The 18,033-nt window shown below is 40.1% G+C and overlaps 1 protein-coding gene across 3 annotated transcripts in view; it reads right to left on the bottom strand.

The window, feature by feature from the left end:
- Positions 1–1,246: 1,246 nt before the first annotated feature.
- The window catches only part of TRAPPC11 (trafficking protein particle complex subunit 11), a 37,490-nt gene continuing 20,703 nt past the window's right edge, over positions 1,247–18,033 (bottom strand). For 2 of the 3 annotated variants that reach the window (XM_063136297.1, XM_063136296.1), the window contains exons 18-31: positions 17,900–18,030; positions 16,365–16,520; positions 15,438–15,625; positions 14,195–14,343; positions 13,057–13,178; positions 12,493–12,612; positions 10,941–11,006; positions 10,695–10,851; positions 9,811–9,919; positions 7,789–7,877; positions 6,289–6,422; positions 4,499–4,666; positions 3,846–3,885; positions 1,247–2,586 (exon numbers count right to left, since the gene is read on the bottom strand). In XM_063136297.1, coding sequence (XP_062992367.1) covers positions 2,564–2,586; positions 3,846–3,885; positions 4,499–4,666; positions 6,289–6,422; positions 7,789–7,877; positions 9,811–9,919; positions 10,695–10,851; positions 10,941–11,006; positions 12,493–12,612; positions 13,057–13,178; positions 14,195–14,343; positions 15,438–15,625; positions 16,365–16,520; positions 17,900–18,030 — 1,652 coding nt within the window. In that variant the 3' untranslated portion in view covers positions 1,247–2,563. The remainder of the gene's footprint in view (positions 2,587–3,845; positions 3,886–4,498; positions 4,667–6,288; positions 6,423–7,788; positions 7,878–9,810; positions 9,920–10,694; positions 10,852–10,940; positions 11,007–12,492; positions 12,613–13,056; positions 13,179–14,194; positions 14,344–15,437; positions 15,626–16,364; positions 16,521–17,899; positions 18,031–18,033) is intronic. The other variant, XM_063136298.1, reaches the window with a different exon arrangement.

Genomic DNA, 18,033 nt, shown 5'->3' on the forward strand with positions numbered 1-18,033 from the left:
AGAGTTGGGTCCCTGGACTCATAAAAGTAAAAGTTCAAAATTTGGCACAGGAAAAGAAAATGGAGGCAACGGTAAGCAGGGAAAAATATGTTTTGTTTCTCATAAACCTAAGTTTCAGTAAGGGATGAGGACTAAAGGGCTATGTCCAAGATTTAACAAGAACATGTATTTTGAGGAGGATTTGAAGAAAGAAAGAGATGCAGGTGTTCTGAAAAGGAGCTCCAGGCATTAGGGATACAAAGAATGGAGATATTTAATGAAAGAACATCAGTGGACGGCTGAGATTAGTGGAGCTGGAAGAGCAAAGATCTCAGGCAGGGATATATGGGGATGTGAAGATGAAAGAAGAGGGTATAGCTATCGAGAGCTGAGTTTGTGTTGGAGAGAAGCAACATGACTTGGTAATGCACTAAATATGGAGAGCAAAGGAGAGAGAGGGAAAGGGGAGGGGGGAGATAAAGCCAGGGTTTTATATCTGGATGGGTGTGATATTATCAATGGATACAGAGTATACAAGGAAGGGAAGACTGAGGAACAGGGCTGGTGACAAGGCTAGACATGGTTGGTCATGCTGGCTAGGACTGATGGGAATTGCATTCTAACATCATCTAGTGGCCTCATATATAGCCCATAGACAGTGTCTGAAGGAACCATGGGAAGGTTCAGATTCCTGAATCCGAGGATGGAGACAGTGCTCCAACCTTGGACCCAGGAGTCTGATTTTGCCATCCCCTTGTCATAGCTGGCATGGAGAGAACCATGCTGGTTGCCTCTTCGAGGTTACAAAGGCGACCTCCGTGAAGAGGGAAAAGGGGCGGTTCTGTAGGCAGGGACTGAGAATCATAGAATAGCAGAATTGGAAGGGGCCTAGAAGGCCATCGAGTCCAACCCCCTGCTCAATGCAGGAAACCACCCTAAAGCATCCCTGACAGATGGTTGTCCAGCTGCCTCTTGAATGCCTCTGACTTACAAAGTATCCTCCAGCCTCTACAGCTGAACATTCTGAAGTGCTTCACATAGATTACCTCAGCAATCCTTAACAGACCTGAAAGGTGAGTCAGTTTATCTCCATATTGCAGGTGGGTATGGTGGGTGGGTGGGGACTGAAGCTAAGAGAACAACAGTTTAAGGCCACCTGGTGTGTTCATGGCTGAAGAGATATTTTAACTATGGAATTTCCCAGCTCACACCGTTAACCACTATGGTACATTATCTTTAAATCCAAAAAAGGAATACTATGGAGATCCAAAGCTTAAATTAATTTATTATTTAAACAATGGGAAAATCTCACAAAACAGATTTTATTTACATGATTTACTGCGAATATTCTAAACACCATTTCATATAAACATTGATATAATGGATTTCTCTTAACTAATTAACTGATGTTCTACATGCAGAGTTACCCTGATAAAAGGAAGGTGGCTGAACTGGGTAAATTTTTTACAGCTAGATGATACTACCGCATTGCAGTGGGGCATTTTTCATAAACTTGTTTCCAATTTATAGATAGCGACTACAGTTTACGGTGGAAAGTATTTTTGAGCTAGTCAGTAGTAACAGGCCTGTCCTAAAAACAACAACGATTTCACACATGTATGCATTAATCAAAAGTTTCAGCTTGTCCCAAAAGGCCTACCATGGCATGGCTTTATGGGAAAGTTCTGCAAGGGTGGTTGGCATTTCGTAGATACATGTGGCTCCTTGAAAACAAAATCCAGCCACAGCATTCCCTAGTACTGAATAATTTAGGGTTTCTCTCCTCCTATAGCAAAAGACTGAATAAAGAAGCCTGGATTTGCCTACCGTTGTAACAGCAGCTTAAAGCTACCCTTAGGAACCACCAGTTTTTCAGTGCTGTGAGATCCTTCCTTCATACTTACATTCACCAGTATCTTTTGCCTGTTCCTCAGGGGTAAAGAAAAGCCCTCCAAAGCAGCTTCACAGTAGCTATAGCACTGCAGTACTTAGTAGCCAACAGGTCTGAAGCATCACCAGGTTTTACTATGAAATGACACACTTGTTCATTCAACACCTGGAATTATGCATCGTGTGCCAAGTAGCCAGAGCCTGCTAAGACAATAAGGATATGAATGGATCCCGCTCTTTACACGGAATGCAGAGTGCCACAAAAACAAGGGTCTATAAAGAAGAGACATTTCAATGCTATAAAATCTGAAGGGGGAATCAATTATTGCAACATATGCCACACACATTGCACCTCAAAACAACACTAGTGAAGCCAGAATTATTATTATTTTCATTTTGGCCAAGTTAACTTCACCTATATTCAATATACATAATAAATAACACTTCCATTTAACTTTCAGAAAAGTCAAAAAATGTTAAATAAAACATGGACATTTTCCTGTGTATTTATTCGTTAGAATCAAGTCCACACAGAAAATTAGTTAGTCCTAGCAGTTATTACCAATCTACAGATAATGTTTTTGTTTGTAGCTTGAGCAAAGCTAGAGCTTGAAAAAGAAAGAGTTCTATATATTCTGTGCAAAATTGTTTCCCTTGTGCACGAATCCTCAGTTATGCAGCAGCAATAGAAGCATCATCTGGTTGACGGCCCTGTGGCTTTAGAAGAAGAAAAAAACCAAATGTAATTTTACATTTAATCTGCAATTATACAGCACAACTATACTCAATCTACATACCAATATTAGTTTCATACATGTTGAAATTCACCTCAAGCAGTCTAATACATCTTAAAGGTCCTACAGTGATTGCTTGAGGTTCCACCTATAAGCATATTTAATTGCAGGCAAGTCCCATTGAAATCAAAGGGTGGTGAGGGATTGCTAGAACAAATATTATTAGGCTAAGGCTACAAGAAAGCAATAAAATGCAGGTTATCATATTATTACATTTGTTTCTTGGTAGAAATATAAACAAGTTTTCAGTCCTACAGGAATTCTTCTTTGGTCTGACTATCTGCCTTTAACCCTATCTGTAACCCTCCAAACAAGAAGAAAGTGTCAGCAGAGTTTGTGTGTCTATTAGTTAAATCAGAGATAGACGGGGAGAAAGCATATACTAGATGCCAACTGTATTTACAGCATCCTTCATTAATATTATTATTTTGCATTTTCATTAATAAGTTGTCTCAATAGTAAAGACCATTTATTTATTTTATTACAATTATATCCCATCTTTTCCCTCTAAGGAACCCAAGGTGGCATACATAATCCTCTTCCTCTCCATTTTATCCTCAAAACAGCAACCCTATGAGGTAGGTTACGCGGAGAGTCTGTGACTGGCCCAAAGTCACCCAGTGAGCTTCCATGGCCAAGTGGGGACCAGATGGATCTCTCGACTCCCAGTCCAACACTCTAACTGCTGCACCACATTGGCTCTATGTATTTACTATCTGTCAATTTTGTGGGACTAACAAGGGTTTAATCTTTTAAATACTACAGAAAATGAACATTTGCCACATAAATTGAAACTTTAGAGCATGAGCAAGAAGAATCTCATCATCCCATCAGATTTTAATAATTGTATCTATTTTTCAAAATTTTAGAAAAGTAGAGGGTTGTTACCAGAGATTGTTACATCGAAATACCAGATACAATTGCTTAATATATAGCCAAGAACAGATTACAATGCAGGGCATGTGCATAGTTTCTTTGCCTGGGGCAGCAGGCTTATGTCTCTAGCTGGCTGATCTAAAAGGCATATTGATTGTCAGAATTTGTGGGAAACACCCATCCTTTCTGGCTCCAGTGCAATCAAGCAGAATGCAAAGCCTCTTCGCTATGAAGGGGGGGATTAGGTTGGTTTTTACTATATACTTCACAAAAGGCACATCACATTTTTTCAAGGATTTCACTAACTCTGCCTGGACAGGTCTCTTCCTAGCCACCAGCGTAATTCCTGCCATGAAAAGGGGGGTGGGGGGGAGAAGAGAAAAGCCATTCACCAACATCATAGTAGCTACATAACTTCTCTATCATATGCAAAGTCGAGCTAATACCAAAGAAGCCATCAGTGTTCTGGCTTCATGTTAGGCTCTTTCCAATTCCAGTTATTTGCGAATGTGATTTATAATCTTGTTAATTCATAACCCAAAGAGATTTACTCTTATCTTGAAAATCAATGTCAATGTATCATTTTTTAAAGTATCAAAATTTAACAGGGAATCCAGCTATACTTTTTTTTTGGTCTGGAACACTGAATAAAGCTTGAGCACTGAAGTACATTATACAGGACTGAATAAAACAACATTAGCTGGCTGTAGCACAATGCTTCTTAGAAGCCCAATTAAATAAGGATCAAATACAGTCAGCAAGAGCCTCCCTGAATGACCGTCAGCCAAATTATAGACTCTGTTCTAACATTTTGCAATTCCCAGGTAGATGTTGCACCAGCTTTACAAGTCTAACCTAACATTCAGCTGAATATATGGTCAAATTAATCCACTGTCTTTAAGAGTGAAGCACATGCTGAAAGAGCTCTAAACAGCTTTTCTGCCATTATTATACCTTACCTTTACGAAGATGTGTGTTGGTATAAACCTTCTAAGCAGCTGGTTAGTGAAGTGTGGAAACCGGAGCAGGTTGATGTTGAGTGATGGCAGCTGTTGATATCCAGCCATGAGAGGATAGAAGTTGTATAACATTTCTTGTTCAGTACCAGGAAGGATTCGCAATCTTATCTAAAAGTACAGCCCAAAGTCTCAAATCAGTCCTTCCTTATTTTGGACAATCTAGATTTTGTTGTTGTTGTTACTATTATTATTGAAATTTGACTATGTTTGCATTAAATAAATTAAAGTCTGCAAGAAACCGTTAAACATGTGTGTGCCATATTTATTCTCATTTAATTTCTCAACCTCCGCACTCCTCTTCAACAATGTCCTTGCAATTTCACTTGCGGCCAGTCTGTATCTAGTAGGCCTTAGAAGGATTGTTAATTAGTTAAACAGTCACGTATGTCACATACAAACTGTTAGAGCTTTCTATGTAATGGGGAAATGCAGGTAAATTGTGTGGTTTGCTAGACTGAATCCATACTTTTCTCTCACCACCTTAATTTTTTTCTCCCTTGCCCCCAACATAATCCAGACTCTTCTTAATAATGGGTAAATGCAAGGTTTTCTAAGGAATTTGGGCTTGTGTATGTATTAAGATATGATAAGAACATAAGAGGAGCTACGCTGAATCAGACCAAGGGTCCATCTAGTCCAATGTTCTGTTCACACAGTGGCCAACCAGCTCCCTGTAGGAAGTACACAATGAGCATGTGCCAAAGCACCATCCAGTACATGTTCCTCAGCAACTGGTATATCGAAGCACGCTACCTCTAATACTGGTGTTCGTATACATCCATTATGAGGAGTAAGCATGACAGTCCACGCATTTGTCTAAAGCCATCCAAATCGGTGGCCATCACTACATCCTGTGATAGCAAATTTCATAGCTTAATTATGTGTTCTGTGAAGAAATACGCCCTTTAATTTGTCCTGAATTTCCCAGCATTCAGCTTCATGGGATGATCCTGGGTTCTAATATTATAAGAAAGGTAGAAAAATGTCTCCCTATGTACTTTTTCCATACCATGCATGGTTTCGCCTTTCCCCCCTAAGCTAAATAGTCCCAGCTGTTGTAACCTTTCCTTGTAAGGAAGTCGGTCCAGGTGCTTGATCATTTTGTTTGCACCTTTCCCAAATCTAAAATATGATTTTGAGGTGCCGTGACCAAAAGCGTACATAGTATTCCAAGTGTGGTTGAGCCACAGATTTGTATAAAGTCAGGGTATCAGCAGTTACATTTCTGAATCCTTTCCTAATTATGCCCAACATGGAATTTGCCTTTTTCACAACAGCTGCACCATGTGGCAACATTTTTATCGAGCTGTTCATCACAAGCCCAATATCATTTTCTTAGTGAATCACTGCTAGCTCAGATTCCATCAGCATATTAGTGAAATTGGGATTTTTTGCCCCAGTATTTGTCACTTTACACTTGCTTACATTGAGCCACATTTGCCAATTCTCCCACTTTGGACAGATCCTTTTGGAGCTTTTCATAATCCCTTTTTGTTTTAGCCTAAATTATTTTGTGCCATCAGCAAACCTCACCATACTATACTGTTTATTTAAAAATAATCAACGTGTGTTGCTCTTTCCTACACCTGTGTTTCACAAAAAGAATGGATGCAGATTTCTTAGGTTTCTTTTTACTGATTAATAGTGAATTGTGCAAATGTAGAGCTGAAATGGCTGAAAGGTAAGTGCTAGTAGAATTCAAAACAGTCTAAGCATGTCACAGCCCATACCTGCTTAAGGCCAGAAAACATGAAGGCATCACTGGGTTCCACTGATACTTCTACATCTTGAACTAAATTAGTCTTATTCTGTAGGTGATATTTTACAGGTAAAGATTCTCTGACTCGACCAAATGAGGGCAGATCTTTGGAAAGAAAGTACAACAGTAGTTTATACATATATTTCAGCAGATGGCATTTCATAATACTGTTTCAACTTTGCAAGGAAGTGTTAACACTATTTAGGATTATCTACATAGCGATCACAAATATAAAATGTTTTGAGAAGCAAACAAATACTGGAGTAACCATGCAAACATTATGACCTAAAGTACCACTATGGAAAATATAATTAGTTCTCTTTTCAAACTTTGAACGTTGCTGAAATGCTGCAAGGCAAATTCCATCTGTCACTCAGGTGTCAGTCATTAGCAGTAAGCGAAAAGGAAAAGTGGTACATCTCAATACACATTTAAAACATGGAACTGGGATAGCCAATTTCAGAGTTTTGTATTTAAAAATGGAAATGGCGTTTAAGACTTCACATTGGTAAAGAATCAATGGAAGTCAGGTGCCTGGCAGACCAATCCACAACCATGTTAAATCCGAGTAATTCAAGCCATTTAAATATCACAAACTTTAATATTACTAAAAGAAACCTTATGATCAAAAGAACTCTAAGAGCCAACATATGAAGTTGGAAGCAGAGCTGCACAAGTCGAAGATGTTCTAGCAGAAAAATAGGTCGGTAACCCTGGTGCTATATGAGAAACCATATACTGGAAGTAGAGAAGCCTGTTTGAACCATTTAGGATTAGAAAACTGAGGGATAATTTGGGAGAGTCAGGGTGTAGTGATCATATGATAGACTTGAACCAGAGGACCTGGGTTCAAATCCCTCCTAGGCAATGAAGCTTTCTGCGTTATTTGGGCCATTCACTATTTCTACTTACATAAGTAAGTTAGCCTCTACCCTTTAGGGTGGGATCTAAAATACGATAAATAAATAAGTCCAATAGCAACATTCTTCAGCAGTTTGTTTCTGTGTGAGGAAGTGAGGTTTAAGAGGTCACTTTAGTTCAACAAAGGGTTCGACTCTCACACACACAAAATGATCAAAACACAGACAATAAAAAACCAGTCTTCCTCAACCTGGTGCTCTCCAGATATATTGGACTACATGATAGCTGGAGATGTTGGGATTTGTAATCCCATCATTTGGAGACCACTATGTTGGGGAAGATGGGTATCAACTGTGAAGGTGATGTTGCCTACTGATTTCTTTGCCTTTCTTAAGTTGTGTATTAGCAATAGGAGTGACTCATGAGAATCTTTTAAGATATAATGGAAAGACGACCTTAAAAGACCTCATGTGCTTTGTCCACAAACTGGTTTAAAAAGGGCAACATTTTCATGGTATCCTCCCAGAATCAGCTTTTCAACTGCTATAACATTTGGGGAGTTTTATAAAATCAGCATATGAGGCAGACTTTATGCATACATTAACATTACCTGCATTAACATGGAGTGGGATACTTTCTGCGATAACGTGGGGGAGTGTGATCACAGTATTAACAGGTATGCTCTTCACAGCTGAGCTCCTTTATAAAAAAAACCCACATAGATGCATTTTTTTAACATGAGGTTCACTACAAAAATATCAGCAGTAAATGATTACTTAATTTTCACAGTTTTAAAGTTAAGAGGAAAGTTAAAAGAAACTCAACAAATTAAGAGTTGAAATACAAAGGACAGAAAGGCATGTATACATACACTATATTGTAGGGATGCCCAACCTGCAGCTCTCCAGGGCCTTTACTGAAGCTCCTGTGGGTGCCCTGACCCACCATTAAATTCCTCACCAATCCTTGTACTCTCTACTGCCTCTGAGAGAGATCTTCATACAGGTTGCTCTTTCCCTGCCACTGCTAGCAGCAAGGAGAATGATGTGTATCTGTATCAGGATTCCTGGGACGTGCGCATGTGTAGCTCCCAAGACAGCATCATGTGCAGCCCTTGGAGCTGGAAAGGTTGTGCACCCCTGATCTATGTGGCAACACTGAATTCTACAACCCTGTCTGCAGTAAGTCACAGCAATTATTCTGAAGAATGCCACAACTGATAAGACATGAACACAAAAACATAATTTGGGAGGCAGTAGTTCAGGGGAGTAGACAAATTTGGTTCCCCACCACCAGCAGCTTTAATACTTCCAACAGCTTTTTCTATAATCAATAGATATTCTATTTTTTAAATTCTAGGTACAAACTTTAAGAATAAAAACCACAGAAATGGCATGAATTTAGGAGTAAGTGAGATCTGGAAGAGAAATTATCCAGACAGATCTGGGCTGCTGAATTTCAGATTTTCCACAGAATACTATCTGTATTCTATATAAAATGACACATTTACTGGGATTCAGATGTCTCCCTGCCACCCAGGCTCTGCCAGGCCCTTCCATGGAGTACAGAAGGTTTCAGACTGCACAGCTTGGATAATGGCCTCCTACCATCTTTAGAGATTAATTGGACATGTGAAGAGGCTCAGATGCATCACCATGGAAATAGAAGCATTCATTGACATATGACATTTTGGACATGGATTGGACACAGAAGCATTCAGGACATCTGTGCAGGCTTTGAGCTACATGTGGACTACCTTGGCATGTCACTATACAGGCCCAGAAAGGAAACAAGAAAAGCCTGATCTATGCCATGCAAACTAAACATCTTTGCAAATGCTTCTAGTCATCAGGTGGGCCTTTCCAAGCTAGGCAGAACACGATGAAGAATTTCCCAAAGTGGGTTCCGCAAGATGCAAGTAAAACTCCAGTCAAAATTCTGCTTTGAGCAATATTCACTGTCAACTCTGCTTTTCAGCAGTATATGACTGAAATGGTTCCTACTTCATTTTGCTAAGGGGCTGGTTCTCAGAGTGCATTGCTAGGGGAGGGACACGGGGAGGAGCATCCTCTAGCTAGAAGGGGGCACAAATTCTTTGGTTCCAGTTGAGAGTGTGCCATTCATTGGAGCATGTCAGCCTGCCTTATCTGAACTTTGGGGAAGGACTGAAGCTCAATGGCAGAGCACCTGCTTTGCATGTAGAAGGTCCCAGATTCGATCCCCGGCATCTCCAGGAAGGGCTGGAAAAACTCCTGCCTGAACCCTGGACAACTGCTGCCAATCAGTGTCGACAATATTGGGCAAGATGGACCAAGAGTCTGACTCAGTATAAGGCAGCTTCCTATATTCCAACTCACTAGGAAGTACATGCTCACAAATTTTGAATGGCTGAGATTCTTAGAGAGCTGGCAACCCCACTGCTAGAGGAGATGTTTTTCCACAGCCTCTTTCCATGCACAGCTATTTTAAATGACTATGAGATCTGGGGCAGGGGGGGACGGATGGACACCAGACATCCATGCCTTCATGTCTGAACGGCATGCAGGAAGGCTTGAACTGTGACACTACTGAATTCCTCTATAAGGGAAAAATATACAACGCTAACACATGGGTGATGAAGAGGCATAGTTACCTTTTCCAGGAGATTACATAATATCCAGTAACCACTCCACCTTGACCGGTAACTGGTGGACAACGAAGGCAAAAACATTCACTAGCACTCTCACCTGTCTGTAAAACAACTATTAGAAAAGTCAGGTTCAGTCTAAAGTTGAAAAATTTACTCAGATCCTAAATAAATCTGCAAATCTATTTAATCAATACACATTATATATTATGCCCACCAACAAGCAAGTGTAGTAAAATATACTAAACATTGTATGAAGACAAAAAGACATAGGCATGTACATGCATGTGCACTGTACAGAGTTTTTCTTCACCTTTCTGCAGGGGGAACTCATATAGAGGAATCAACTGAACAGCAGTCATTTCAACAAAAAGGATAGGATTAAAAGTTGGTAAGTATCTTCAAGTTCATAAAGCAGAATTAAGCCATCTCTCATAGAGGAAAAATCCAAATTACTTAATTGTAGTACATTTACTTTGTAGCCAGTGTGACAAGATGGGCCCATTTGCACATAACGGCAGCAAATTGTGCATTAATTAAACCATGACTGCCCGTGGAGCGTGCTAGGTGCATTCCACCACCATTTTGCATATGCAGCCTCCAATCGGGTCAATCAAAGGTTGTTATGTGACATATGAACCTGGACACTATGGGTGAATTGTGGGTTAAATAAAATAAAACTAATAAGAAAAACCCAAAATAGATTCTGCAAACATAAGTTTCCCAACCAGTGGCTTAGGCTAAACCAATCCTAGATGATCTAAATTTAAATGATCAAATTTTAAAAAGCAACCACTTTTGCCAGATGTAACATATTAATCCTCAATGAGTTTCTTCCCAATTGCAATCCCAGAAGTGTGTCATTTAAGAACATGCAGTTAGTTTCTCACCATTTTCCACATAAGATTCCAGCTGATCCACTGCTGTCATAGAAGAAGAAAGCTGCAGCTGGGTAGTTACAACAGTCAGGGCCCAAGGTGAAGCACTTAGGATGTCTGTCATCAGTAAAAATGGTATGTCTGCAAAGACCTTATCTAAATGCTCAAACTGCCAGGAAGAGGAACAAAGGGCAGGTTATTTTACTGCTTATATTGTCTATCCAGCTATGTGTTTTTTTTCAGATTTCCATCACATACCTTAGTTGAGGCAAACCTAACGGCGACATCAAAAGGAAATACTGTTTCTATAGTAACTGTCTCATCCTGCACAGAAGAGAAAGAGTAAATCACCTTCCATTTCTGATTTTGATGGACCAACATCAGATCATAAGTAACGAAATTTACTTCCTCTGCCACTGCTACCCCTCCTGCTCAATACTGACCTAATATTCAAATAGTTTGATCATATCCAAACTAGCATTCCGCTACCCCAGATTAGCTACTTTCTTGATATACACATTAACCTCAAAATTTCATAGGTTTTTATTCCAGTTGTCCCATGTATGACCACTAAACACTTTAGCACCAGAGTAATTTAGCACCCCAATCTTAAAATGTTATGTCAGCTCTGCACAGCTCATGGCTCACTAAGCTGAATTTGTGTATGGGGGCCCACCAATGGCTCAATAAACACCCTGTTTATTGCTGCCCTGCAAGACTGCAAAACTACAATATACACTTGTCACACATCTGACAGGACATAATGCACAACTGGTAGGCTATATTCAACTTATTGGTAGGCTATGTTCAATTATTTCCATATACTCAGAAACAGAGTGTTCACCATCCTAGCTAGTTCCTGCTACCTCTTAAGTTCACCTTCTCCCAGTTATAAGGATGTACACCCATTAACTCTCTAGCCCAGGGGTGGACAGAAGGTAGATCTCCAGATGTTTGGGACTTCAACTTCCAATGGCCAGGAATGCTGGGAATTGAAGTCCAATACATCTATAGATCTATTTTCTGCTCCCTCCTGCTCTAGGCCTCTTGTCACCGGGATCATTACTTTGTCATTGTGATAAGTACACTTGTCAGAATGAATAATGAATTAAGGTGTTCTCTTAATTAGAGATGTGAAAAACTGGGGGTGGGGAGGACACAGGAAAAATGGACAGAGAAGAGTAAACAAGATTCCTTCCCATTTTTTCTTGCTCTCCATATTTCTATTCTTAATGTGCATCTCTCTGGATGATCACATTATGCACTACCCAGCACATCTATTTATTTTTATTCACATGTTACATTTTTGGAAGCCCTGCACTTTATGATAGCAGCTGCATTTTTATGACTACGTCTAAGACAAAGTCTCCCAATGTGCGAGCCTAGTCATCCTAAAGAAATGTAAGCTCCTTCCCTAGATTGCATCCTTCCTAGTGAGTGTGTATGGGGGAAGGGGACCTTACTGAGCTAGGGGCCATCTAGAAGTACTGATAAAAAGCGTGTATCTCCCTATGAATTTCTTTGCTTCTCCAGAGACAGGCAACTTCAGAGCGGGTGGTAATCATATCAGCTCTCTCCCACTAAATTTCCTATTTCACACAAAATCCTGTAAGTGGTATGGGAAGCAATCACTAGGAACAGCCACTATATCACTCTTTTAAGGGCTATTCCATAGTGGTTTTCAACAGAACTTACATATGCATGCTTAGGAATTGTTACACTCATGAAAGCCTTTAACTAGTGATGCTCAATAGGGCACACTTGGAGAATGTTTAATAAAAAACCAATTGGTTTAGCTAGTCCAACATACCCTGTGACACTTGCAGAGAATCTCTTTCCCCTCAATGGTTGCACTCACTAGGTAGGAAACATATACGAGAAACATCCTAGTACCAACTGTTCCACAGTGAAGATATATAGATTTTTCCAGCTTAAAGCAAGTAAAAAAACACAAATGAGGGAATGGTTAGACCAAAAATAAAACTGTCAACAGCCTAAGCGCAATAACTCAGAAGTCCTATTTTAAAGCAGAGTCACATCCAAAAAACCACTTGCTGGTCTGTGCAAATTAATCCATCATTCGTTTTTCTAAATTACTTCTCATCTTACTATGGGAAAAATCATGGTTGTGGTTTGCACTACGTGCAAAGAAATATTTGGAGGAAAGTATGAATTCAGAAACGGCTTCCCACTTTAATGTCTTACATACATTCTGGCCCTGATCCAAAGGGCCAGAATGCTTAAATCCTACTGAAATTAAAGAGATCTTAAATGCAATTTTGTCTGGATTTGGGTCTGCATTTATATGTAGCTTAATAAAATCTATCACTCAATTTCATACTTGCTATGCTAATAAAACACAGGGCATGCTTACCTTTTCACCTGGTTGCAAGTCTCCTACAGGGATATCATGAAGTAGGGCAGGATAGGAATCATCACACATTTCTGTTCCATTTAGAGTCACATGAGTTTTCTGAGTCAGGTTTGCATCTTGGCCTATAAAAGGGGAAAAACACACAATATTTTTACATAGATTATATTAATTCTGTGTACCATCGTAAAAAATAGGAAAGATGGCTGCATTTTGGTAATGCAAATTACTTTACAAGATGAATTGTATGAAGCAAATCGGCTCACATTGAAATGGAGCTCATATAAACTTAAGTTCTTCAGAAACATATTGTATCATCTTTTAAACTAACATATAAAGCTTTAAAAATCTTCAAAGAACACATTTTGCAGGATTACAGACGCATGTCATCATGACTGTAGCAAGTCTTGTAATTTTCAATCCAATGTGGGCTGATTCTGTATCAAGGCAACCCCAGAATTTTCAAGATTTGTTAACTAGGGAAATTGTTTCAATTTTGAACTTCAACTATTCTTAAATGTCAAAATATTATCTTGTCACAGAGTTGCACTGAGAAAATTCACCACTCTTTCCATTTTACCAGTGAAAGGACATGTGCACCAAAATCTAATCTCAAGGACTAACTGATATGTAATAAAGGAAAACCGTATCAATTTATACAAATGAATGTTTGCTCTCAAAAGACAGCACACTTATAAGTCAGCATTAATGGATAATGGTGATGCCAGCAGTAATTCATGAACTGGACAGCAAAGTATTTTTTTATTACTGAAAAGAGATTTCTGGCTGGTATCCAACTGAGTATTCCCACCAACAGAACTGCTTATGTCAGCAGAACAGAGAGAGGAGCAATTTCTCCCCCACTCCATTTTGCACACTTTCAAAATCTTCTCCAGGGGGTTGGGCGACCCTACAGAGCAGATGGTGGGGCAGGGTTCAGGAACTTCCAGGGGGAGGAGGAAGTCTGTTTGTATGATGTTGCATTTCTCCTCCAGATTTTCTTCAACCATCAACTCCAACTGTCTAGTTATTCTTTCATAATGTCTCAAAATTGTACAGGGGTTATTTAATCCTTTTCACAACAAGACCATCACTGTCTATAAGGATTCTGAGCCAGTACATCACATCACACAGTGAATACCTGGTTTTAAGCCTGCTGTGAGCTTTACATCTTTGGCAACCGTCTTCTCATGTGACTGGATTGTCACCACCAAACAGTACATTTCATTCGTCAGGGCGGGAGGTTCATGACTAAGCTGGACAGAAATGTTTGGCACTCTAGAAATGATCCTTTTTAATGAAAACAAGGAAAAGGTCAACCGCTTGCCATATCTTAACATGCTTACAGTCTGGTTTTATCCCTTGCTCTAGCAGTTGCGGCACAAGCCTCTGCTTGTGCCGTAACAGCAACATTCTATGCAAGGCGGGCGGGCAGGAAGGGCAGAACAATCAGAGTTTGTTCTGCATTCCTTCCAACACTCTCTCCTCTCCTCACATACTCTTTAAAATGTCACACGTTTGCAGTAATAACTGGTTAGAGCCACTAGGATGGCCCTGAGGATGCTCTACTAAGGACCATGAGATGCCCTGTGTCCAGTCTCTAGCCAAAAAAGGTGGTATACAGTTGATTGGGGAGGCTGTTCTTGCATGCTAGAAGCAGCAATTTTGATGGCAGGTGTCAACCAACATGTAGTGCGGGCTTTCAGTGCTAAAGCAAATGGATGGGGGAAGATATCCCCACCACCATCTAAAAGGCTTCAATTTGCCCACTTTAAGAGCATGCCAGGATTTGGGGGCCTGACAGGTGATCACACTGCTATCAGAAAGGCAGGAGAGGAAAGAACAGCTGCAAGCCTTTTCCAGAGTAGCTGGGGAAAGTAAATTGCCATGTCATTACTCTTGTCAGCCAATGGAGAACTTTTCCAGTCTCTGCTGCTGCTACGCAAACTGTGAAGTACTTCCCCCCACCCCGCCCCAAACTTTAATAGTTAAAACAACTATTCTTGTCCCCCTACCTATTGACTACAGTAACTGAATGCAATCACGGGGGCCAATACTGATATATCAGATAGTTCTCCATATTACTGAGAAATTTGTACTATTCCCATGTGACAAATGGGAAGGAGCAAGGCTTCCTGAGAATGAGTTGCCACCCAGCAAGTCAGTGGCAGAACAAGGATCTCAACCGAGATCAAAATTCCACCATTCTGTCCAATAGCTCTGTTGAATGCCAGAACTGAGTGTTTCTCTCTCTCTCTCTCTTTTAAACTCAGAGCAATATCTGATATAAAACCAAATGAAAGTACTGGCTGCATATATCACAGTAACTAAATCTCTGGTATTAGGAAAGTCATCTTCCGCCATGCGCGCCCATTTCCACTTACATGGTGCTTGCCTGAACACTCAGGCTGTCCCAATGAATGTCATTATCTGGAAGTTTAGGTCGCCTTTTGAAGGAACGAGCAGCCAGCAATGCTTCTTGAGAAGCAGCAGCATCTCCTCCTCCTCCGTGCCAGTTCACCATCACACACCTGCCACTCTCACCGCCCAGAATCAAATCCACCGATGTGATCTGAAAGACAAACAGGTATCATTTCCCCCACCCCACCCCATTTAATGTGTGACAAAGACACATAAATTTTAAAATTGAGCCATCACCCCACATCATCTGCCTGCCTCCAGTGAAATTCTGCTGACACACCAACAGTGTTCTAAAGGGTCTGTGCAAACTTTTACTTTGAAAGTAAACGTTCAGCAGTTTTAGAGTTTTCCTACCGCAAGCTATGAACAATCTTTAAAAACATGCCCACATTAAAAACATGCATATTTATTCGGGAGTCAGTTAAAATGAGTTCAGTAGGACTTCTCCCACTGCGATTAAGATGTGCATAAAATTGCAACCTCATTATCCCTCGCTTTCCCAAAAGATCTGCCATGTCCCTTTTGCTACCAAGACTGCAATCTCACCCACAATTCACCACACTTAGTTGTGTGACAGCACAACCCTGAACATTGTACTCATGCAATGGCCCTCACAAGTGATACTATTCATTGAAACGGAAAACCACTGGATCAATCTGTTAATGTTAACACAGACTCTTGAACTGTAATCAGTAACGCCACTAATGGTTTTAAGGCAGCCTTCCCCAACCTGGTCTCTCCAGATATTTTACATTTCGACACCCATCAGTCCCAGCCAGCATGGCCAATGATCAAGAATGCTGGAAGTTGTAGTCCAAAGCATCTGGAGGGTTCCAGGTTGGCCAAAGACTGTTTTAAAGTAACATTTTGAATACTGGTTAAGGGCTTACCTCAATCTTCTTTCCAACGTCCTCTGTTTTTGCCACAAATTTGAAAGTGAACTTCTTTGTTTTACCAGGGATAAGACACAACGTGCCCTGTGTGGATGGTTCCAAGATTTCACTTTTTTGACAGGCTTCTTCCACCATGCAGTACTGGTTGTATTCCTATGCCAAGAAAAACAGATACATTTATATCCCTCCCAGAAGTAGTATAGCAAAATCCGACACACTGCGATTACTGTGAAATCCTGCCATACTGCTTCGAGCTACTATGAATGAAAATTAGTAAATCATGTTATGTACCTCAAACCAGAGCAGCAGCTCAGCATATAAGCTTATATAGGATAACAGGTGTCCTTTAAAAGCAACTATAAGGTCAACTAAATTTACTTCAGAATTGCATTTTAAAGCAATTTAACACAAGCAATACTTTGCAAGAAAAGGCTGTATTCAATTGTATCATTCTGTCAGTGGAAGGAAAATGCTGGATTTCTTTCCCATGTCCCACCCCAAATCTGCTCTCGAAGGTTGGGGGAATCTTTTGGAGCAGATATGAGGCATGTGTAGTGGGAAGAAGACGGGGGAAGTCCCATTGTGCAAACAGAGTTGCACAACTATGCACACTTATTGGGAGTAAGCCCTACATTCAATGGGACTTACTACTCAGTGGTAAGATCAGCATTCCCCAATCTCATGCCCTCTAGATGTGTTGAACTACAACTCCCATCATCCCCAGCCAGCTTGTTCACTCAATTAACTGAGCAGTAGATTTTTTAAAAGTCAAGTTTAATGCCAAGGGTTACAATGTGGTTGGTAGGCACCATCTTAAAAGATCCCTTCTTTTACACAGGAGGGGGAAGCCTCTTCTATGATGGCCCTTGCAGTCACATGTATGTATCATCTAAAACGAATTTGTAAACTACTACAAAAGAATTCAAGACACATATATTTTATTCATCTCATTGAATCAGGTCCAAACCTGAAGGATCATTATCTAAATATATAGATTCCAAAAAGTAAAAAACAAATAAAAAGGATTCGCTGACATCGGGCTGGAACGGACTATTGCACTTCAGCTTAAAAAGCAAAAAACGAGTCTTTTTTCCTGTGTGCATCAACCCATTTGCTCTTCCCTTTGTGCAAATGAAACAGAAAGTCTTCCATTAACTATAGTTTCCCGTTTTGTCTGAGCCAGGAAACAGTTTAAGAGTAAGCCAGAATACTAATCCACAGTTTGAAGATGGCTTCATATGGTGTCTTCTTCCAAAGCCATTAACTGTAGTTTCCTGGTTCAGATGAAACATGATGCTATAGTTAACTGAAGAGTTCCTAGTCTGTTGACTCCTGCTACAAATGAATGAACGAAGGAACTGCCTAAATGCCCACAAATCTCATTCTTATTTTGACTTAAGCTGAGATATAATCATGCAAACCAACCCATTTTGTACATTAAAATGGTTAGCAGGATATGACAACTTCATCCATACCATCGAGAAGATATTAATCCTTCTTAAGAGGAACACATTTTTTTTTAAAAAAATTACCTGATTATTGAAACTGACACATAACTTAGAAAACCGGATAGGATGTGGGCAATCAGCTTTCAAGTATATGTCAAACTGAACTGGTGCATCGACGTGAAAACTTGGAGCAAGAAATTTGGCTTTGCACTGCACTA

The sequence above is a fragment of the Elgaria multicarinata genome, chromosome 10 (assembly GCF_023053635.1).
Source record: "Elgaria multicarinata webbii isolate HBS135686 ecotype San Diego chromosome 10, rElgMul1.1.pri, whole genome shotgun sequence".
Lineage (NCBI taxonomy): Eukaryota > Metazoa > Chordata > Lepidosauria > Squamata > Anguidae > Elgaria > Elgaria multicarinata.